Raw genomic sequence first — 25000 nt, 5'->3', positions numbered from 1 at the left:
TACGATTATGTCGTCTTCTTTTTTTTTTTAGACTTCAGAGTCTGTTGTTTTTACATCAGTTGATGTGTAGGTACTGTTTTACTGTGTTTGATGCTGAACAGGGTGCAGTCATTGTAGTCCCTTCAGGTATTCTGGTAAAACTCTTTGTTTTTAAAGGCCTTGATTTGTCCTGCTTTATCTAATTTTAACACTTCTAGTATTTCATGATATTTCAAGCTTTTGACTTTTAATTAAGTCTTAGTTAATAATTAACTGTGGCCTTTTTTTTTTTTTTTTTATGACCACACATTGTAAATCACATATTGTAAATTATGTCACTTATTAGACATTATTGTGAACATTTCAGGAAAATATTGTAGCTGTTGTATTGGCAGCTGAAAGGGATTCAATTAACTTCCCATGTTTAGTTCATAAGTGGTCCTTGACCTTTTGGTGTATCTTATGCTGTTGCTATGTTAAGTTGATGTGCATATAATGGCAACATATACTCATTGCTCCATCTTTTTCAATGCATTATTTGCTAATGTTGTTTATTAAGTACAGACCAGAACAGGATGTGTACACTTGAACACACTAGATTTGAAAGTTAGCAAGAAAAGGCCTTTTTCCTATGGTTGAATATGGGTTAGAGTTTCTATGGTTGAATATGGGTTAGAGTTTCTATGGTTGAATATGGGTTAGAGTTTCTATGGTTGAATATGGGTTAGAGTTTCTATGGTTGAATATGGGTTAGAGTTTCTTCGGTTCCTGACCGGAGCCCCTGCGCACTGAACAAACTCCCCGCGGAGGCGAAAGCCCCCATTTTAAAGCTCATTCTCTTGAAAGGCTGATAATTGGGAGCAGTTTTATTTAACGGACCACCCTCCTTACCTGTGGGGCTTTGCATGTCTGAGACCGACCAGAGTCTCACTCTGAAACGGTATGCTAAAAAAGACTTGGAAGTATCGGTCTCCTCAATGTGGTTTTAAAAGATAGGGAGAGATCAAAGGGGCGAGGAAATGGTGTGGGCCCGTGTGACAGAAAACATTAGACAAAACGGAAGCGTATAGAATTCAACAAGATGAGTGCATTTTCAGGTCTCCGACTAAAGTGAAAATTAAATTCCACTTGTAATGCACCTTTAAAGACAGTGTTTGCCCCCATGCCACCTTGTCAGTTGATGTTTTGGTAAAACTTTCAAATCAAGGTGTGTAGGTTCTGAAGTGTTCTGTTCAAAAGGGTTTTTTATTTTGTACTTTCTTTTCCAGTACCAAAATCCATTTTAATTATTTATCGACTGTCTTTTGATGGTTTAAAAAAGAAAATTGTGATGAAATGCTTTGAAATGTTGTGATTATTTGGTTATTACATCAGAGTTATAACCTCAAAATGGTAGGTTCAGGACTGATGTATTCTAGAAGAGAAAAACCCTTTCAAGGGTGGAAAATTAGCTGAAATATATTCACTTCTGTATTCTTCTCTTGTTCTGCAAAGCCCAGCATACTTTGTTCAGTAAAACAACCCTAGTACTTGCTTAATTTGAAGTCTAAACACACATTAGAATTATTTTAATTGTTTATTTATTTATTTTTGCATCTCTGCAACTTACCAATCTTAACAGCAGCCACAGCTCTGCATAGCCACTCTGAACACACATTATGATCAAATGGCAGGTTTAAAGTTATTAGCATTTTTAGAATACAAGATTACCTTCTTTTAAAGCTACTTGATAATAATAGGTTTCTTAATGTCTCTTTTCAGTGTAACGTTTGTAAAACCTTAATGACACTGTACATACTGCTTGCCAAAAATGTCATTAGGTGATTGACAAAGAAGCCACATTTGAAGCCTGACACTGCGCAAGATAATTATGCACATTGCTGGTTATGACACGCTCTCAGCCGGAAGACTCTTCTCTTCAGCAGAGGTTCTCATCAGTCTGTTCTCTTGCCTTCCAGCCATTCATTAGTTTTACTCAAGTGATCGTTAATTAGATCATGAGCCTAACGATGAATGACAGATGGAATGGTAAAACAACGCTGAAGAGGTCTTGAACGGGACAATCTGCAAAAGCAACGTTGATGAACTGTGCTGACGGTTATTAGTAGTTCACGTGTTTTCGTTGTTCTCTACGGGATGTACTCTCTTGTCAGTGATGCTTTGTCAAGGTATGCCATGAGGTGCTATGACACAGTGTAAAATAAAATGGCAAATTTTGACGAAATTTGGCTGCAATGTTTTTTTTTTTGCTGATGCTGTGAAACAAACTAATTTAACTAAAATAATGAGATAATGATGATGTATCATTTGCTCAAGTACCACTCGTTAGACTTCCTCTTAATTATACCACTTGAAATGGAAGAGCAGTTTTGAAAGTATGTCCCCAGCTCAGTGCTCTTTTTGCAGGGACTTTAAAATCAATTAGTGATCAAATGATCAATGTACATTGTACATGAATGTGGTTCCACTCCTTTGCCCATTTTTAATACATATCCCTACCTTTTCTTAAAACACCAACAATGTTTAGTGTTTTCAATTGGGATCCAGCCACAATAGACTGTTCGTGTTACCTTAATCTCTGCCATGACAGATTGCAACAGGTATTTGTTTACTGAGCCACAAGGTTTATCATTTGCCAAGCATTCTTTCTTTCATACTCTGGAATGCCGGCAGTTGCTGTGTCATTCACAAGGAAGTCATTAGCATTAGTTTATTTGAGACATTCAGGCACAGCGAGTATTTGGATTAATGTGCAACAGGTCTGCTAATCGAATCTGCTTTAAAGATAATGACTGATCATTTCCAACTGTATGCTTTGATGAACTGACAAGCACCAATACTACTTCAAGAAGCTCTTGAAGACCCAACTCTTCAGAGAGCACCTCCCTTCCTAACTGGCACCTTGGCTTAACCTGCACTTAAGCAGTAACAAGCCCGCACTTCTTTTTCTTTCTATGTCGTTTTCTATTTTTTTGGAAAAAAAATAAGCAGTATTTATTGTTACACCAGGTTTTAATGCTCTTAGCTTGATTGTTCTCTCCCTTGTACGTTGCTTTGGACAAAAGCGTCTGCTAAATGACTAAATGTAAATGTACCAGTTTGTTAATTCTGAAGAAGCATCCTGGATCTACAAGGGCTAAGCCTGGTTCACTTTGTGAATAAATAGGTTCTGGCCATGCTCCATTGGGGATTGCTTCCTGTGTGGAGAGTGGGCACATGTCTGTGAATCGTAAAGTCCCTTAAGCTTAAAATGTAAAGCACATAGAATGACCTTTGCTGGAACTTGAACTATTCATGCTTACTATGTGCCAGTAATTAAAAGACCTGTCTTTTTTAATATTGATGATCACATGTGTTCTGAGAAGAAAGCTCTCTTTTATGGCTATGAAATATGCGTATGGATGACATTCAGCACCCTTTGAATTGCTGTTCAGAGAGTTTAAAAGTCAAGTAGAGGACTTACCTCAGGTCTTTTTGCAAGTAGCAAGACGTTTTATGCTGAGTCTATAAAACTATATGTATAATATTTCCACTACCAGAGCCTAATCAACAACATTAATTCCATACTCTGCCTTCTCATATCTCCAATCAGTTACTACACAGAATAGCTACAGTAACCTCTGATCTTTCTGTCTGAAGCTGCTGTAATTGAGCCTAGGGGAACTTGCAGGCATATTTAACAGCTCAATTGTATTGAGACTGTGTGATGAGGATAATACTAAGAGCAATGTATGAGCCACCGGCTCACATTTCCTCCCCTACCTACTGGGGTGGCAGGCTATGACAAGTTCAGTGGGAGTTCATGGCTGAGGTTGGCAAAAGAGTCAGCTTGTGGTGGCCTGTGGTTTTATGTGTGTGGGTGTGGGTGTGTGTGTGTGTGTGTGTGTGTGTGTGTGTGGGTGTGGGTGTGGGTGTGTGTGCGTGGGTGTGGGTGTGTGTGCGTGGGTGTGTGTGTGAAAGAGTCATCTTGTGGTGGCCTGTGGTTTTGTGTGTGTGTGTGTGTGTGTGTGAAAGAGTCATCTTGTGGTGGCCTGTGGTTTAATGCTCTGGTGTGCTTTTACATGTTGGTGGTGATAGGTGAAAATTCACCCTAGTTACCTCAGGACTCCGGAGCTGCATGAAAGTATATTTATTAGACAGACAACAACAACAACTAGAATGCGTTTCGTGAACGAACTGCGAGAGTGTGCTTGCTCTGTGACAGAGAGAACAAGTGCCAATGAATTAACATGTATTTACATCTACTCAATCAGTGTAGTGGGGCCTTCTTCCAATATATTTTAGCAAGCAACCAAGCTCAACCATTATATTTTGGCTCCACTGACGTTTAGACATATGAGGGTATCTTTGTTGTTCTGTTTTTGTTTGTTTGTTTGCTTGTTTATTGTGAAAGGGTCTAGTGTGTTACATTTGGTCATAGCCTAATAGTTCCAGAGTCTCGTTATACTGACTTACTGAGCTAAGTGAATTGTTGAAATTGTTATCTTGGTAAAAGGAAACATCTCTGCAACAATATTGGAATGAATGCGGTTACATAGCCAGCTTTACTTAAAGTTTATTGTAAGATAGGCCTATATGTTAGACTTAATGCAGTTAGAGTTAGACTGTAGGTCTAGTATCAAACGTAAGCAACACTTTTACTGTATAGCTAGAGAGCACGTGTATCACATTGGTTTATAGTCTGTCAAATTAGTTCTAGTTATTGGTGTTCGTTGGCATAAAAAGTTAGTCTTCTCTTATAAGCCTATAGTACATCTGATTAGAGCTAGCAACCATGAAAAACCTCTTCTGAAACTAAGAAGGATAACTATGACTAAATGTGACTAAAACTAATATGCATTTTTGTCTTAAGACTGAATCTAAAATAGCTGCCAAAATTAATACATCTCAGTGTTCATTTTGGCAGCTATTTTAGATTCAGCAGCTATTTTAGATTCAGTGCATATTAGTTTTAGTCACATTTAGTCATAGTTATCCTTCTTAGTTTCAGTCTAGTTTTCGAAAACTGAGCACACTACAACAGCTACGCTGTGTGTACATCCTCAAACGTTTTTCAGTTAACCTAATGATTCAAGGTCTCTCATGAATCATTACTCCCAGGACACGGGTTAATGTTAACTCACGCTATCGGTCACAACAAGTTACTTGGGATATGATACCTCATAGTTAGCTAACGTTAGCTAGCTAAACGTTTACAGAGGCTAACGTGAAGCTTCAATCAAAAATTATTAGCTAGCTTTCCAAGCTAGCTGACACAACCTAAACACTCGACTGCCCCTTTGAAGTCAACTTAACGTTGGCTAATATATTCTAATAACTAGTTATCATTGACAGTTACAAGCTAATTTACCAAACTCCTTTCTGTCCTAAATTGAGCAGTTGCTGGTGTGAGCTACAATATGGGAGCTAGCAAAGCCATTTCTAGCTCTACTTCACAATACTGCTGCCTAGTGTAATAAGTTAACGTAAAACATAAATGTTTATAAAGTATCAGACATAAACAGGATACAACACACCAGTTACCAATTGATATTATGTGTTTATATATACCGAAAATGTCAGTAAATCCAGATGATGATTATGCTGCTGCTGCTGTTGGTCCCGTCGCAGGTCCCGTCGAAAACCCTGGAGTCGCGACCCTGTCAGTTGTTTCCATGTGAAATCAATGGAATGCTTCACTTTTTGGCGCCGTATTGACAACTGTCTGTCACTCGCACACTGTGCTTGTAAATTATTTTTCAAGTTTGCACGTACCTATTTATGCGAGTGAAATACTCGCACTGTAGAGCCCTGGAAGGTGTCTCTTAATATTCCTACAGTTGAATGGAGAACGACTGATAGAGCGGGTGACGTCACAATGGCTCAACCTTCCCCATGTTAGTCAATGAGAGAAAAGGGGGATGAAAAAATGGAATAAAAAAGGAGTGACAAGGAGTACCGCCACGAAAAGTCATAGCAGCTTGCACCGGATCGGGCCGGACGTTTTGGTGTTTGAATGGCGTCTCTAGCTCAATCGGGCGAGGAGTAGTTAGCTGCAAGAAAAACGTACGGAATAAATAAATAAACTAGAATGCGTTTCGTGAACGAACTGCGAGAGTGTGCTTGCTCTGTGACAGAGAGAACAAGTGCCTATGAATTAACATGTATTTACATCTACTCAATCAGTGTAGTGGGGCCTTCTTCCAATATATTTTAGCAAGCAACCAAGCTCAACCATTATATTTTGGCTCCACTGACGTTTAGACATATGAGGGTATCTCAGAGTTTCGTTATACTGACTTACTGAGCTAAGTGAATTGTTGAAATTGCTATCTTGGTAAAAGGAAACATCTCTGCAACAATATTAGAATGAATGCGGTTACATAGCCAGCTTTACTTAAAGTTTATTATAAGATAGGCCTATATGTTAGACTTAATGCAGTTAGAGTTAGTCTGTAGGTGTAGTATCAAACGTAAGCAACACTTTTACTGTATAGATAGAGAGCACGTGTATCACATTGGTTTATAGTCTGTCAAATTAGTTCTAGTTATTGGTGTTCGTTGCCATACAAAGTTAGTCTTCTCTTATAAGCCTAGGTAGTAGCCTACATCTGATTAGAGCTAGCAACCATGAATTGCAGATTAAGGGGTCCCCTATCTCAGTGTTCATTTTGGCAGGTATTTTTAGATTCAGTCTTAAGACAAAAATGCATATTAGTTTTAGTCACATTTAGTCATAGTTATCCTTCTTAGTTTCAGTCTAGTTTTCGAAAACTCATTACAATTTAGTCTAGTTTTAGGCACATTTAAAATTCCATATTATAGCCACATTAAACTCATTCCCTTCCCTTCTCAGGCCCAGGGACCTCCTGTGTTGTGTCAACTGCATAGTAGTCTAGCTTGCAGTACTTACATTGTGGATGCAATTAGTCTCCAAGATACAGGTCTCATGCCTACAGCTGAATTCGAATTTGTTTGTAATAAATAATCGAATGTGATGATGAAGTACGGTACGCAGCGTCTTAACTGAAGCTCAACTCAACTTTTACAGCAGCTAGCTTGCCGCTAACGCTAACTGAAAACACATCGGAACACAGTGGCTAGCTAGGTAGCTAGCTGCTAATAAGTAACATATATAAGTAACACATCAGCAGTAATGAATCAAGTGTACTGATATTAAATGTACTACTAAATGTACTACTAACATGCCATTCTTAAATTAAAGCCAGTGACATGATGGTTAACGATTAGCGAGTTAACGATGGATACCGACAATTAGCATACCTAGCTAGGTAGCATTACCATTGGATTTCAATGGCAGTTATGCTAGCTCTGGCTATCCAGTCAAAGGAGCCTTGTTTCTGGACACGTATCACTTGACGAGCGAGGGCAATACAGTCATCTGGAAAGTTTAAAATGATACTAAACGAAGGGAAATCTACTGTATGGAGAATTTTCTGCTCAGTAGACAATGCAGATTCTAATTAGGCTGGTGGATATGTCCAATGTAAGAAGTGTGAAGTTTTAATGAAATATGATTGATGCAACTGTCGTTCTCCATAACAACTTGGATTAACCTGGATGGCTGGATGAAGTTTCAGACCGAACGTCAAAGATCTTCAATGGTAAGACTTGTCGGTTGTGCCTCTGTTGGTGTCTCGTAAAACGTGAATTTTATTAAAGCATAGCGTGTGTATTGTGTAGCTATTTCATTCCGAGATTGCAGGGGAGTGAAATGCTCCGCTCTGCTGCTGGTATACAGACAGCCGGAAAGGTTAACAAACGGAATGAAATAGCTACACATTACACACGCTATGCCTTAATAAAACCCACGTTACTCACATACTGGTTAACACTGTTAGAGCGGGTGTATAAACTGTACCTGAAACTGTTGCCACTACATTCGTTTTAATATTTTGCACTCTCTATCTAACCACTTCTGGCATTTAAGAGAGCTTCTCCTATGTCAACTGATCTAATGTCAGTTGGCTAGAGTGCGTGACGTCACAATGGCTCAACCTTCCCCATGTTAGTCAATGAGAGAAAAAGGGGATGAAAAAGAGGGATAAAAAAGGAGTGGCAAAGAGTATCGCCACGAAAAGTCATAGCAACCTGCACCGGATCGGGCCGGACATTTTGGTGTTTGAATGGCGTCTCTAGCTCAAACGGGCGAGGAGGAGTTAGCTGCAAGAAAAACGGGGAGAATAAATAAATAAATAAATAAAGAAAACTTGACGATAACAATACTGTGCTTCCCTTCGGGCAAGCACACTAATAAAGAAACTAGAATGCGTTTCGTGAACGAACTGCGAGAGTGTGCTTGCTCTGTGACAGAGAGAACAAGTGCCTATGAATTAACATGTATTTACATCTACTCAATCAGTGTAGTGGGGCCTTCTTCCAATATATTTTAGCAAGCAACCAAGCTCAACCATTATATTTTGGCTCCACTGACGTTTAGACATATGAGGGTATCTCAGAGTTTCGTTATACTGACTTACTGAGCTAAGTGAATTGTTGAAATTGCTATCTTGGTAAAAGGAAACATCTCTGCAACAATATTAGAATGAATGCGGTTACATAGCCAGCTTTACTTAAAGTTTATTGTAAGATAGGCCTATATGTTAGACTTAATGCAGTTAGAGTTAGTCTGTAGGTGTAGTATCAAACGTAAGCAACACTTTTACTGTATAGATAGAGAGCACGTGTATCACATTGGTTTATAGTCTGTCAAATTAGTTCTAGTTATTGGTGTTCGTTGCCATACAAAGTTAGTCTTCTCTTATAAGCCTAGGTAGTACATCTGATTAGAGCTAGCAACCATGAATTGCAGATTAAGGGGTCCCCTATCTCAGTGTTCATTTTGGCAGCTATTTTTAGATTCAGTCTTAAGACAAAAATGCATATTAGTTTTAGTCACATTTAGTCATAGTTATCCTTCTTAGTTTCAGTCTAGTTTTCGAAAACTCATTACAATTTAGTCTAGTTTTAGGCACATTTAAAATTCCATATTATAGCCACATTAAACTCATTCCCTTCCCTTCTCAGGCCCAGGGACCTCCTGTGTTGTGTCAACTGCATAGTAGTCTAGCTTGCAGTACTTACATTGTGGATGCAATTAGTCTCCAAGATACAGATCTCATGCCTACAGCTGAATTCGAATTTGTTTGTAATAAATAATCGAATGTGATGAAGAAGTACGGTACGCAGCGTCTTAACTGAAGCTCAACTCAACTATTACAGCAACTAGCTTGCCGCTAACGCTAACTGAAAACACATCGGAACACAGTGGCTAGCTAGGTAGCTAGCTGCTAATAAGTAACATATATAAGTAACACATCAGCAGTAATGAATCAAGTGTACTGATATTAAATGTACTACTAAATGTACTACTAACATGCCATTCTTAAATTAAAGCCAGTGACATGATGGTTAACGATTAACGAGTTAACGATGGATACCGACAATTAGCATACCTAGCTAGGTAGCATTACCATTGGATTTCAATGGCAGTTATGCTAGCTCTGGCTATCCAGTCAAAGGAGCCTTGTTTCTGGACACGTATCACTTGACGAGCGAGGGCAATACAGTCATCTGGAAAGTTTAAAATGATACTAAACGAAGGGAAATCTACTGTATGGAGATATTTCTGCTCAGTAGACAATGCAGATTCTAATTAGGCTGGTGGATATGTCCAATGTAAGAAGTGTGAAGTTTTAATGAAATATGATTGATGCAACTGTCGTTCTCCATAACAACTTGGATTAACCTGGATGGCTGGATGAAGTTTCAGACCGAACGTCAAAGATCTTCAATGGTAAGACTTGTCGGTTGTGCCTCTGTTGGTGTCTCGTAAAACGTGAATTGTATTAAAGCATAGCGTGTGTATTGTGTAGCTATTTCATTCCGAGATTGCAGGGGAGTGAAATGCTCCGCTCTGCTGCTGGTATACAGACAGCCGGAAAGGTTAACAAACGGAATGAAATAGCTACACATTACACACGCTATGCCTTAATAAAACCCACGTTACTTTCATACTGGTTAACACTGTTAGAGCGGGTGTATAAACTGTACCTGAAACTGTTGCCACTACATTCGTTTTAATATTTTGCACTCTCTATCTAACCACTTCTGGCATTTAAGAGAGCTTATTACACGGCTCTTCTTAATGCTGTAGAATGCTCCATTCACTTGAATGAGGCTGCCCAACGTTCTGCGGTCAACTATTTTCCGATAACTGACCGTTGCTATGCAGTTAATGACCGCTGTCAAGGAAAGTGGCCTTTTTGCCTCTGATTCACATCTTTCGTAGCACTCCGCAAGTAGTACGGTAACTTATCAAGGGAGTTTCAGCGGACGGTTGAGCAGCTGTGTTCTAAAGAATGTTCAACTGTCTTTGAAGTTCAACGTCTTTGGCGAACTATTTCTCTGCTTTTTAACACTACGTATAGTAACAAAAACAAATACATTGTAAAAAGACACACTGTGTTAAGTAATTGTTTTAGTTTTAGCCGTATAATAAGCGGGATAATGTATAGAACGCCGGTCATTGTCGGGAAAAAAAGCCCCTTCACGGTGAATCAACACCCCTCCGCTTTCGCGTCGGGGTGCTGTTCGCCCTGTCGGGGCTTATTTTCCCGACAATGACCTGCGTTCTATACATTATCCCTTACTTCTCCTATGTCAACTGATCTAATGTCAGTTCGCTTGAGTGCGTGACGTCACAATGGCTCAACCTTCCCCATGTTAGTCAATGAGAGAAAAAGGGGATGAAAAAGAGGGATAAAAAAGGAGTGGCAAAGAGTATCGCCACGAAAAGTCATAGCAGCTTGCACCGGATCGAGCCAGACGTTTTGGTGTTTGAATGGCGTCTCTAGCTCAATCGGGCGAGGAGTAGTTAGCTGCAAGAAAAACGTACGGAATAAACTAGAAAATGCATTTCCTGAAGGAAATACCAGTGCATGAAATGCAAAGGTTAAGAAAGGAAGAAGAAAAGAAAGAAGAGTGAAAGAAGGAAAGAAGAAAGGAAAGAAGAGTGTAAGAAGGAAAGAAGAGTGAAGAAAGGAAAGAAAAGTGGAAGAAGGAAAGAAGAGTGGATGAAGGAAAAAAGAAAGGCAAGAAGAGTGGAAGAAGGAAAGACAAAAGGAAAGAAGAGTGAAGAAAGGAGAGAAGAGTGGAAGAGGGAAAGAAGAAAGGAAAGAAGAGTGAAAGAAGGAAAGAAGAAAAGAAAGAAGAGTGAAGAAAGGAAAGAAGAGTGGAAGAAGGAAAGAAGAAAAGAAAGAAGAGTGAAATAATGAAAGAAGAAAGGAAAGAAGAGTGAAGGAAGGAAAGAAGAGTGGAAGAAGGAAATAAGGAAAGAAAGAAGAGTGAAAGAAGGAAAGAAGAAAGGAAAGAAGAGTGTAAGAAGGAAAGAAGAGTGAAGAAAGGAAAGAAAAGTGGAAGAAGGAAAGAAGAGTGGATGAAGGAAAAAAGAAAGGCAAGAAGAGTGGAAGAAGGAAAGAAAAATGGAAGAAGAAAATAAGAAAGGAAAGAAGAGTGGAAGAAGGAAAGAAGAGTGAACAAGAGTGGCTCTGGATGAAGAGATAAAGAGAGAGTGAAAATATTGAAAAAAGGAGATAAAAATGGAGTGAAGAAGAGAGATTGAGTGTGAGAGAAAGTTGACAGAGAGAAAGATGGAGAGATGGAGAGAAAAAAAAATAGAGAATGGATGGTGTCTTAATGTTCCTAGTTACAGTTAAATTGAGAGGGACAGAGAGAGAAGAGGTTCTTTGGATTTGGCACAGGTGTCAGTGAAGCATACTAAGGCAGAAGGCAGTAACTTCTATGTTAAAGCTCAGTGGTATGATAACAATGGAATAATGACCCTATTAATTAATCAGTAGTAATACTATTTCATTTATCACAATTACCAATACAATGATTATCACACACACACACACACACACACACACACACACACACACACCATTGAATTATCACATTAAGCACATACAACAATGAACTTGAATTGTCACATGAAACACATAAAACATCTATGTCAGTCCATTGGGGTGTGTGTGTGTGTGTGTGTGTGTGTGTGTGTGTGTGTGTGAGAGAGAGAGAGAGAGAGAGAGAGAGAGAGAGAGAGAACGATAGAGAATGAGGCCCATTTTCCCCCTCCACATGCCCCCGCTCGCCAAGCGAAGTTACCCGATTTAGATGCACCTTTTTCGGACTAGCCACAGGCACTGGGTGGGGGAATAGCCCGATAGCTTAGCATATCTGCCATGCAATTCTAATGGTAATGCTACCTAGCTTGGTATGCTAACTGTCGGTAGCCTATACATCGTGAAATCAACCAAAATACTGATGTCACTGGCTTTAATTTGATAATGGCATGTTAGTAGTACATTTAATATCAGTACATTTGTTTAATTACTGCTGATATTTTACAAATACGTCAAAAACTCATTTTTGACCAAACTTGAAGTTACGGTCTTTTGCCTTAGCACGGCAGAGTAAAGCACAGGTGCAAGCCAGTTTAAAGACCCTATTATGATGTCATAATGGCCCAATGTAAGTCAATGGGAGAAATTTATATTCGTTTTTCTTTAATATCTTAAAAAGTATAAAGTTTAGAAAAGTGAAAAATACATAGCATAAGTGTCGTTTACAAGACCTACGCGACAAAGTTTGAATGAAGTTTCTACGTTAAGCGGTTCGGGCTGAATTAATCGCAGAAAAAGGTAACAAGAATAAGAAGAAGAAGAAGCCTAGGAATAACAATACAGGGCATTTCATGCACTGTAATAAATAAAGAAAACTTGACGATAACAATACTGTGCTTCCCTTCGGGCAAGCACACTAATAAAGAAAACTTGACGATAACAATACTGTGCTTCCCTTCGGGCAAGCACACTAATAAATAAAGAAATAAAGAAAACTTGACGATAACAATACTGTGCTTCCCTTCGGGCAAGCACACTAACTAGAATGCGTTTCGGGAACGAACTGCGAGAGTGTGCTTGCTCTGTTGCGGCCATGACCGAGAGAACAAGTGCCTTGGAATTGGGGCAGGTGTCAGCTCTCCAGCTCTCCCTGCTGGATGAGCATGCACAAATGAGTATGCATGAGTGATTATGCATGAGTGAGTATGCATGAGTGAGTAAACATGAGTGAGTAAACATGAGTGAGTATGCATGAGTGAGTATGCATGAGTGAGTATGCACGAGTGAGTATGCACGAGTGAGTATGCATGAGTGAGTATGCATGCGTGAGTATGCATGAGTGAGTATGCATGAGTGAGTATGCATGAGTGTGTCAACATGAGTGAGTAAACATGAGTGAGTATGCATGCGTGAGTATGCATGAGTGAGTAAACATGAGTGAGTATGCATGAGTGAGTACGCATGAGTGAGTAAACACGAGTGAGTAAACATAAGTGAGTAAACATGAGTGAGTATGCATGAGTTAGTATGCATGAGTGAGTCAACATGAGTGAGTTTGCATGAGTGAGTAAACATGAGTGAGTGTGCATGAGTGAGTGTGCATGAGTGAGTATGCACGAGTGAGTTAACATGAGTTAGTATGCATGAGTGAGTATGCATGAGTGAGTAAACATGAGTGAGTATGCATGACTGAGTAAACATGAGTGAGTATGCATGAGTGAGTATGCACGAGTGAGTAAACATGAGTGAGTATGCATGAGTGAGTAGAGCCCTGGTATGGAAGGTGTCTCTTAATATTCCTAGTTATACAGTTGAATGGAGAGGGGCAGAGAGAGAAGAGGAGCCGTGCGCAGGTGTCAGTGAGAGTTGTCAGTGAATCACAGGTGCAAGCCAGTTTAATGACCCTATTATGATGTCATATTGGCACAGAGTTCTGCCATGCAAGTCTATGGAGAAAAAAGGTGATGGAAAAAGAGGAATAAAAAAGGAGTGGCAAGGAGTACCGCCACGAAAAGTCATAGCAACCTGCACCGGATCGGGCCGGACATTTCGGTGTTTGAACGGCGTCTCTACCTCGAACGGGCGAGGCGTAGTTAGCTGCAAGAAAAACGGGGAGAATAAAAAAACGAAGAACAATAGTGTGCTTCCCTTCGGGCAAGCACACTAATTACAATTGGGCTCCCCTCCCAGCACAAGGCTGACAGTGAAGGCCATGATAAACCCTTCGCACACGGTTTATATAGACAGAAGTTACGCTTTCAGCAGGGATAACCACGTGGTGGATTTCTCACGTCCGAGGCTCCCTGTCTTGCAAGGATGGCAGTTTTGCACAAGGTCGGAAGAAGCACAGTTCCTTTCTTATCTCCTCTGGTCTAAACATGCTCTTGTTCATATGCAGACTTAGTGGCACCTAATATTCTAGTTACACACACAGAGAGAAAAGCCATGCTCCTGCTTTCATAAGCACACGATTCATACAAGGAATATATTAATAAAAGGCACTTGATTATTATATTCTTAAGTCATTAACAGTGTTTGGAAATAATCTCTATCAGGTGGCTTCTATGCTTAAAGAGGTTTTACTGCCCATGTCTAGAGGCCGTGCCTTTTATCGTCTTGCTTATGGTGCCGTTGACTCAAGCTCACATGCTGAGATGAGTATGGGCAATAACATTACCGTATAGCAGTGATAATAATCATGAAGTTCTCAGAGAATTACTTTTCCAGTTCATCCAGAAAGTATACATCCGATAAATAATGAGCATTGATGCATGGCTGACTGGAAATTGCTAAATTAAATTTTTTTTCTTCCCCTTCCCTGAAGCCCATGTGATTTGATATTCTTAAACAGCTCCCGTGAGTGCCAAATTACTGCTGATCCTTTGCAGATCAGACACTGGAAATATGTTTACAACCCCATTTCGCATAAATCGCAACAATAGTGTATTCCTCTCTCAATGTCTCTTCCGAGCTTTTTTTCTTTTTATTATTTGACCATTAAGCCATTTGTAACAGTTATCTTTCTTGACAGATGCACTTCTTGTTCTCTGCCAATGAGACCTCCATCTTTGGACGGCATGACCTCTGTGTCTGACCCCAGCATCTGCGAGGGGTGGGGGGGACGTGTCCCTACCTTTGCTTGACGCCTGCAGGCACTACCCAACCTGGCAAGCGGAGACTTTCTGAACCGTTTGCCTCATGCATCCCCCCAGACGTGTCATGTCACGGCTCTCTCTCCCTAATGCCTGTCGACATCCCTGTAACGGATGACGCACAGCGGCAATGCCTCCTCCTGAGCTGAGAAGCCCTGTATACAGTATATATATATATATATAACGGCCACTATAGAATATCAAATAAATAGAGCAAACGTTTAGAATAATAATAGAATAATAAGAATTTAACTTTAAGGCAAGATATTCCTTGCAACTCAGAGGAGGAGTCTTCTCTCCCAGCACAGAGTGGAGTCATTGTAGATGGCTGTAGCAGTGGGCAGGAAGACACTCTTTTCTGACCAGGAGGTTGTGTAGGGTGTGTGTAGTGTTATCTATTATGCTTGTGAAACATCCTTCTCTCCAGAACCAACTTTAGGGGTTCCAGGGCATTGCAGTCCCCCGGCACAGAGCCTCTTCCTACTCCATGCCACATGGCAGTCTACCAGTTCCCTGACACCAGTGATTCTTAACCTGGGTTCGATCGAACCCCAGGGGTTCGTTGAGTCACTCTCAGGGGTTCGGCAGGAGTCAAGACCCACACAGTATAGAGCGGTCCACACTAGCAATATCGGGCCGTTTTTTGTATTCCTACGTTTTGAAGAAATCATTTTTAATTTTTCAAATACGAAGGGTTCGGCGAATGCACTGATGAAGCTTGCAGGGTTCCGTACCTCCAATAGGGTTAAGAACCACTGCTGTACACAGTCTCCTGTCCACCACTGTTATCTGAACATGTCTGCAGATGACAGGACTCTGAGTTGTATTGGAAGTGTGTATAGGGTGAAGAAGACAGGAGAGACTACTGTCCCCTTCGATGCCCCTGTGCTGCTGAGATATGAGAGGAAGAGGAGAGGGAGAGAGAGGGAGGGAGAGAGAGAGAGAGAGAGAGAGAGAGAGAGATAACAGAGAGGGAGAGAGAGAGAGGAGGATGAGAGAGCATGAACAGAGTTTGGAGGAGAGAGGAAGAGTAATACAACTGTGCGTGTGTGTGTGTGTGTGTGTGTGTGTGTGGCTCAAGAAGGGGGAGGGGGCAGCTGACCACCTTGATGCCAGTCATCTTTCCTTTATCCCTGCCCTGCATTTAATTTTCTCTGCTGGGGCAGTCGACAAATTATTAAAAAGATGGGTGTGGCAGAGAGAAGCGTGATAAACGTCGGGAGTGGGACTTCTTATTCAAGGTGGACGTGCTGGCCAGGCAAGCTTTTACTGATGCTGGGACTCGACAGAAGCGGCTTATGACACCCACTGCCGGGACACCTTATACAAGGTGGACGTGCTGGCCAGGCAAACTTTTACTGATGCTGGGACTCGACAGAAGCGGCTTATGACACCCACTGCCGGGTAGAGGTCTTCGCTCTGAGCATGGGTTTTCAGGGGGCTTCTCCTAAATTGATAAGCCAACGGGTCAGTCCAATGACTGTTATCAAGAGACTTTCCGAGCCCTTGGCTCAACCACACACAAAAACTTCGCCTCTTACCCCAACTCCCGTCGCCACAAGCCACCAAGGTCCCACTGGGGCACTCTCAGGCACAACGGCAGCTTCCTCAACATTTGCAGGGCTTTGCCGGCTAAATGGTTGTGTTGTTGGGGACAGCTAACCTGCTAGGTGGTGGGGTGGGGGGGGGGTAATGTGCAAGTGGAAGGGAAGCTTCTGCATTATGTAAGTAAGAGACAAGGAGTTACTCCCATCATGCAATGCAGTTTAAAAAGTGGGATGATTTGTGTGTGAATTGTAATGCCTCCTGTTTCTCAGTGTGGATCAGTGTACCGACGTTACAGTATTTTTGTTCATTTGAATCATATCAGTAGCTAATTATGTTCATAGCAATCAAGGTTGATAAGATTAGTACGCTAATATGAATTATTGCAAATGTCTTTGGCAACCTCATTAAACCATTAGGAATGCAAACATATCATAAACAAAAGTAACTGACTTGTTAAATAGCGTTTGTAATATCCTCCTTGAGCTTATATTTTCCAAATTTCCGACGTTTCATGACCATAGCATATTTTTCTCTAGCCATGTCATGGTAATGCACTTAATACAGAATTCCCAACATTCCTGATAGTCATTCCCAGCTACGACTTCTGATTTCTGAGGTAAACCAGTCGATTCATGTCAACAGGCAACTATTTGTTTCTTCGTTGACCCAGCAGGTATCAGAGAGGAGTTCATCTTTACACTGGGCAGGTCTTATGTAGTACATTGGCAGAACAGTTGGAATATCCCAAACTTACTTAACTGTACAGAGCACTAAACTGAGAAAAATGACCTTAAAGTTATCTTGTTGTCCAGCCCAAGTAGTTGTAGGTAGATTATTGGACATGAGGCAGTATTGTTACTCCATATAACCTTATTCTTTTCAGATATTAGTAATTTTATTATTTTTTGTATTTTACCCCCTTACAGTAATGGCGTTTACTGCCTTTTTGCTTTGCTTTACTAGCAGTTTTTGTAGTTACTGTACAAACACCCAACAATTTTCTCCAAAACGACATACATTTGAGATGAGATGTTTTGTTACATGACAAAGAATGCATTGAATGTTACAAAAAACACAATAACTAATTTTCGCCAAAAAAATGCAGTTACTGCCTTTTTGCTTTGTAGGGCAGTGTTGGAATATCCCAAACTTACTTATAAAACACATTTGAATAGTCAGAATTAAAATTCAGTCTTTTTATTTTATTTGTATTTTTTCAAATTATGAATGGCACAGTGTCCTTTGTTGATATAGTCCTTAAGATGTGTTGTACACACTTCATTCACTTTTCTATATGACATCCATAATTGTATTCTCTGATGTAGATTTATGAAAATGTGATTCTCAGAAATAGAATATCCCTCGTCCTGTTAATGACAATGTGCAAAAAGCTGTGAAGAACAAATACATTGGTCTTCTGAGATTCGACTCTTCAAATGACAGTTTTCTGAGGTAAGCTTCAGTAATTTGAATATGCAAACATAAGCTATATCCATTAAAAAATAATTTATAATAACAATTCTTGTGCCTTCAATTTTGTTAAAAACATTCATGGATCATTTAATACATATGGTAGGTGCCTGAGTGGGATCTTCGAACGAGTAGCATCCATATATTAATCTATCCAATTCTTCCCACAAAGATGGAACGACCACTCCATTTTTTAAATTTTAAATATTCATATGAATCTTTATGAAATAATGATTGAGCTCTTTGGATGTGTTCAAGCATTTGCAGCTTGATGAGGAAGCTTCTCATTAAAACAATAAATTACTCTGGTCAGGAACACAATATACTTTGCTATACTTCATATACATATATACATATATATATATTCTTTATACCTTCCAAAGCCTAATGTCTTCATGTAAAAAAAAAATGTCTTCATGTAAAAACCTCCTGAATTACAAGATGTTGTATGAGTTTTCCTTATGCACAAAAGTAAAAGCTGTACCTAAAAGCCCCACTTCATATAATAAACAATTTGAAATGATTTGAGAAATCTCAAATGGATGTGCTTAAAGAGGACCTATTGCTATATAACACACTAAGGCCTTGTCCACACTAATGCGGATACTTTCCTCTACGTTTGGGCCTCTCGTCCACACGCAAACGACAGAAAGAAACAGTTTACTTGTATCCCTGTGAAGATTTTTGGGCAACGATGATGCTGATGCTGAGGAATCTAAACTTGCGAATGCCGATTGCTATAGGTATAGGTATAGCTGCTTTAGGTTTCGCCATAGCATAGCTTGTTTTATCTTGTCTTTAGCTTGTTTTATCGCCCGGAAAATAAGATCAATACACATGCTCAGAAACGTCTTCTCTGGTATTTGACATATTGTTGACCAAGACTTATTCTCCACTTAAGCATTGGTAGTTGTTTTTGTGAGATGTGTCATGTGATGTATTTTCTTTTTAACAGAGGGGGTAAATATAAAATACCCATGTACGTGTGGAGTAGGCCTAAAGGAAAGGGGAATACCTGAAAAGCATAATAGGTCCTCTTTAAGAAATATTGTTTCATAATGGTTGATCCTTGCACTAACCTCTGAATTATCATCAGTTGCTGCCAAAAGTAAATTATCTTTGGGGCAAAATAAGAGTTCCTGTTACTCCTGGTGCTTTGTCACCACTAGCTGAATCAAGTATGCAAGAGCCATGGTATATAATTTCATTAACTTGAGACTGCATGTGGAAAACACTGGTAAAAATCTTCCTTTTTGACAAATACAATGGTATTTGCAGGTGTACTGCAGTAATAACTCTTCAGACACATTACCTTCATCACTGTGTGTTACACTGGACAGAAAGGCCTTTCCAGCTAATTGGGAAAATTAACTTTCTCGGTCATAAAACCCTTCAGTGCAAATAAAGAGCCAGGCAAAAGCTACACAATCAAAGATTGCCATTGCCATTAAAGAAAGTTCATAATTCAAAAAGCACTTCAAGCCTCCTGCATAAAATTTACATTAGCAGCCTGACCAGAGAAACAGTAAGTGACACTAAAATTCTCAGTGACCTGTAAAACTGATGCCCCACGCTCACAGTGAGATTGATACTCTCCATTCCCCCTCAAACAAACATTCCTACAGCCACAAAGTGCATGTCTCTTCATAATATCCTTGTGGAAAAATAATATAATTAACAATAATATAAAAGGCTTTTTTTAACAGTGGAACTTGAAAATGGCCAGTATGATCCTTTTGTACTCCTTGCGAAAGTTATGGTTGAGCACGCCGTAGATGACGGCGTTTAAACAGCTGTTGAAGTACGCCATGAAGTAGCTGGCAATGAAAAGCCACTCGGGGATGGCCGGGCCCAGGCGTGGGTTTATGGCCACGGCAAGGCCGATGAGATTGAGCGGCGCCCAGCACACGGCGAACAGCACAAAGACCACGAACATGGTGAGGAAGTTGCGCAGGTCGTGCGGTTTGAACTTGGGCCGGCTGTCTGGCTTGACGCGGCGACGCACCTGGATCACCAGGGTCCAGATGCGCAGGTAGCAGTACGTGACGATGGCGATGGGCAGGATGAAGTGCACCACCACCACCGTGATGGTGTAGAGGGAGCTGACCGACTGGGCGAACGTGCAGGAGTAGACGCGCGGGTCGTACTGCAGAGACTCCACGAACCAGTTGGGCACAATGGCCAGGATGGTAAACACCCACACCAGCACTACGTAGCACACGGTGTTCTTGTTGGAGAAGACCTTGTCGTACTTGAGGCTGTGGCAGATGTAGCAGTAGCGGTTGATGGCGATGCCGGTGATGTTGAAGATGGAGCCGATCACACTTAATCCCATCAGGAAGCCGCTGATCTGGCAGTGGATGCTGCCAGCGATCCAGCCGTTGTGGAAGATGGCCGACAGCACAAGCGGGTAGGGGTACACAGCCACCAGAAGGTCTGCTATTGCCAGACTCACCACAAAGGCATTGCCTGCAGAGAGAGATGAACACAAATCAATATTATAAAGTAGCCTCAACAGCAGGCAGCAGAAGTCAGATCAAGTGTTGCCGGGGCCCTCTGGGCGGATTAGGTCTGATACATCCCCCAGCATTTGCGCCTCAGGCTAACTTTGGATGGGAGGATCCCTTTGGTAGTCTGCTATGAATCTGATATTTTATTGTATAACCCTGTATAAACAGTTTGGGGAAATCAACAGGTCAGGTTGATAAGGCAGTGTGGCATGAATAGACTTTTCGCCCATTCAGCCAGCATTAGAGGAGTGTCTTCCTCGAGGCTGTCACCCTGCTGAACTGTACACCTCCACTCCAATATCATTGCACTCATTGCTGCTCTATTAAAGGCACCCAGTGCAACTTTCGAGGCTTAAAAATAAACATTCGATTTCTAGTCTTTTTTAAAACGTAGTAGGTTTCAATAACTCCATACCATTACATATCGACATTCAAGGAGCAACGATGAGACGTCGTTGTCTGGTGAGAACTGATAGAAAAATCGTAAACAACAACAATCACCGCCATTTTTCCCCCAAATCTTTATTTATTGGTGCCACCAATAAATAAAGCAGGATTCCAGTCAATGGAAAAATGGCCTCTCCCCACCGGCGATTGTTGTTGTTTACGATTTTCTATCAGTTCTCACCACACAACGACGCCTCATCTTTGCTCCTTGCATGTCGATATGTAATGGTATGGAGTTATTGAAACTTACTACGTGTAAAAAAGACTAGAAATTGAATGTTTATTTTTCGAGTCTCAAGCCTATAAAGTTGCACTGGGTGCCTTTAACAGTTTGTGTTCCAGGTATGGTAAGTTCACCCATTATGCCTGATGCAGGTTCGTCATGTATAAGCATCTGTGTCCACCCTTACCCTGTAAACTATTCCTGTGTAAACTGTGCCTTTAACTGATTCTGTATCAGTTGTCCTCTGTCTCAATAAATGGTGTTAATGCCAAAGAGTGGCCTTGACTTCTGTCGTCTCTACATTGATGTGGGATCACGCCCCCAAGCGAATTGGAGCAATGGAGCCGAAGATGAATACACAGAGCAGTCGTCATGGACCTGATCATCTGTCTGCAACAGGGAGAGGAACGGTAATATTCCAAGAGCCCTAAAGGGGCCAGTTCTGGCTATGCCTCTCTGACCTGGGAGCAGTGTAAAGGAGCTGTCAGCCCCAGAGGATGAGGGAGCGGCTGAACGCCCTGCTAATGGATCTGCTAATGCAGTGTGGCATTCAGAAATATGTAATTGAAGTAGAGAAGGAACCCACATAGTAGGTGAAGGGCTGTCAAAGAAGCACCCTAATCTCAACAGCAGAAAAACGGCTAGTATAACAGGTATTTGTTTAGACACAAAAAGAAACATGTGTCTATAAGATGGCACATGATGTGTCTCTATCCTGATCATGGTGAGGAGATAGTGTGATTTTTCTTCTTGAGGTGTCTTTAACTCGTTTTGGTATCTACAAAATTCATTTTGATGGTGTGGTCATGTGAAGGACTGAGGCTGTGCACTATGAAGTTCTGTGGCCTGGAACAGAACACGATGCATGAACTGATAATTAGATTTATGAAATGAATAGAAAGCAAATGTAATCTAGTAAGAAGCTGTGCGTCACATTCTTTCTGAGTGTAATGGGAAAGCCTGCTGCGGAATAACAGATGACAATTAGTTGCCAATCTTTCATCCATTTTTGGTTTTGCACAAATAGAATCTTTTTAAAGTCTTTTATCGATGAGAGTTACTCATAATGATAGCTTTAGACAATATACAAATGATTTGATGAAAATTGGACAGACCTCTTTAAAATACCTTACCTTGTTTTTTTTTTTTACTGTATTACTTATTTTATAGAAAGTCAACCTGGCTTCAGATTCAACAGTCATCGAAACAAGCCAACTTTCAAAAAATATGTTCTGAAATCTTAAAATAAACATAACTCTCTCTCTCCTCTGTTCTCGAAACTGCCCCTGATACGATTCATTTTCTGTACTGTAAGACAGGGTAGTATGGGTTATCATTTAGTGTGTGTGAGTGTGTAACAAATAACTTCAGTGTCTGACTTCGGCCCCATTATTGTCTTGGTCAAACAAACAAAACAACAGCAATTCAACTTTTTTTTACTTTAATTAGCCATGACAGGTGCACACTGATAAGGGAGAGATGGCGCGCGCACCACTGACTGTGCCACGTTCCTTGACAGACAACTGCGAGGACAGCTTGTACATTTCAGGCAATGAGAGAGATGGCTATCAGCGGCCTACATAAATCGTTCACAATAATCTGCCTATTTTTTTGTATAGTAAATATTGTTCAGGGGAACACTATGAGTTTCGTTTCACAGATAAGCACTCCAGAGGTGGCATGCACTTAGAGTGCCAAAACAGACGTACGGTACTTCATTATGCAAAACTCTTAAAACCTTAATTCAGCCCTGCTAAACCTAATTAACGTTACAGTTAATCTGACGGTGCAGCAACCTGGAGTGGAATTGTTCTCAACACTGAGTCAGGTCACTGCCTCGCAATTTGATGCTTACTACAAACTATCCAGAAGAACTATCTGAACTAGATACAACCACGCCAATTAATTATTTTTGAACTGTTCACAGGCTGTTCTCTCTGTTTTAATATATGGGTATGGTATGGCCATTTATGGCAAAGTCATAATTATGGTGTATTCTTATCTTGTACATTAAGTATAGTATGGTTAGGTTAGTCTAAGTAAAGGTATCAAATGATCTGAAATTAGAGGTCTGACTATAGAACTAGCGTAGTCACATACCTGCTTTCCTAAGTTTCCGGTTTCTGAACACTGAGATGATGACCAACAGGTTGCCAAGGATGTCCACAACAATGGTGGTGATGAGCACACTGGCCAGAGTGGTGGCGACCCAGGGGAAGTGGAGCTCTCCTTTGCCCCCTTCTTGGGAGGAAGTGTTCCTCAAAGGGGCATCGGTTCCCTCTACCATGCTCCCTTCATCTAGCGATCCATGGGACACTTGCAAGTGGCTCAGTCCTCCGTACCACTTCCATCCAGAGGGCAGCCTACCTTCTAGGGAATGCATGCAGTATTTAATCCCCAGACTCAGATGCCCCTCGGTCCGGTCATTGTTGTCGTCCCGTGCAGACGCGTTGAGTTTGTGTAGTTGCCAAACACCTCATCTGCCACACGCACCTGCCGGATGAAAATATATCGCCAACCGTTCCAGAGCAGAAGTTTCAAAAATTCATCATGAGATGACCCCTGGTACTTGTCATCATTCGCCTATTATAACACACAATGCAGTTTATTTTTTTTCCCGTATTTCTGTGAACTTGTTTAAGATAAATGTCTTTTCATCTATTAAGCCAATTGAGATTGATGTAAAAAATAAACCAAATCGGATGTACCGATCACTGTATCCTTGAGAGAGATCTCTGCTGCTGTTGTTACCAAACGCCGATTTTCTGCTGTTCTCAATCCAGCAAAGCTAGATAAATCATGAAACAACCTCCCGAGCTGTAAGATAGCTCTCAGTCACCCATTCATAAATGTCTTCCCAATCATACGCCTTATGTTTCATTCACAGCATCTCGCCCATAATCTCCACGGTCCCAGAAATGCCTCGGAGATAAAATAAATAAAACAAAAACTTATAAAGTTGATCTTCTATCAGACAGTTGCGCATGCGGTGTCCTCGTAATGTGTCTGAGTTCCGTCTCCTTTCCACATAAATGTTTCACTGCACCTTGTATAGTCTCTCCCGCTGGTGTGCAGCAAACGAATTGGAGAGCCTCCGTCGCCACCACTGCCTCTTGTAACATATCTGTGATTCACCTGATGTGCGCGCATCGGTCAAGCAGGACCCAGTGCCACCGCTGCGCCACTTCCACTTCGGTCTCACTTCGAGGAAACCTTTGACCATGCAGCTCATGAAATCCGATTCACCCGTGAAATTACTGTAAACTGCTTCAAAAATACTGATGCAGATACTGTGTTATTTCAAACCTTTGATGACGTTTTTAAGACTGACATAATTGTTTTCCCCCTTACTTACATGTGCCCCGTGACAGTTTAAGGTCTACCTGTGTTAAAAAACAAAAACAAAAAAGTATCTGTACAATTCCCACTGATTGTACATCCACATTACATTTACTTGTATCTAATCTGCTTCATCCATCATTGCATTTTGCCCTTACATAGGTCAAGAATGTATCTTTATTGTTAAAATAAAAATCAATAACGTCATTTACTTTTGTAGTGATATTACATGATTCAAGGAGCTCTGCTGGTATAATGCACTTCGACCCCATGGAGCAGGGTGTTTCCTTTTTTTTTTTTGGTCATTATTCCCAGGAAATCACTTCTTGGATCCGTTATTTTTTTCTAAAATCTATCAGTGCATTTTGATTTAATGAAAAAAAATGTAAGTGACTCTGACCCTCCTGGCAGCTGTATTGATAGGGA

The 25000-nt window shown here is 40.7% G+C and overlaps 2 protein-coding genes across 2 annotated transcripts in view; one reads left to right on the top strand and one right to left on the bottom strand.

Moving 5' to 3' along the window:
• The window catches only part of slc36a1 (solute carrier family 36 member 1), a 44718-nt gene extending 42615 nt beyond the window's left edge, over positions 1–2103 (top strand). Inside the window, exon 12 of the mRNA XM_080841423.1 lies at positions 1–2103. This exon is cut by the window's left edge and continues 406 nt beyond it. The gene's annotated coding sequence lies outside the window, so the exon portion shown is untranslated.
• A 16936-nt stretch (positions 2104–19039) lies between these two features.
• Positions 19040–23714, bottom strand: mtnr1al (melatonin receptor type 1A like). Its single transcript, XM_080841235.1, has 2 exons — positions 23336–23714; positions 19040–20524 (listed from the first exon to the last, which is right to left on the bottom strand). Exons 1-2 carry the CDS (start codon positions 23616–23618, stop codon positions 19755–19757), a joined length of 1053 nt encoding a protein of 350 aa, XP_080697361.1. The 5' UTR covers positions 23619–23714; the 3' UTR covers positions 19040–19754.
• Positions 23715–25000: the final 1286 nt, after the last annotated feature.

Source organism: Sprattus sprattus (genome assembly GCF_963457725.1).
Source record: "Sprattus sprattus genome assembly, chromosome: 6".
Lineage (NCBI taxonomy): Eukaryota > Metazoa > Chordata > Actinopteri > Clupeiformes > Clupeidae > Sprattus > Sprattus sprattus.
Note: the sequence above shows the minus strand (reverse complement) of the source record. Positions and strands in the feature narration are given on the sequence as shown.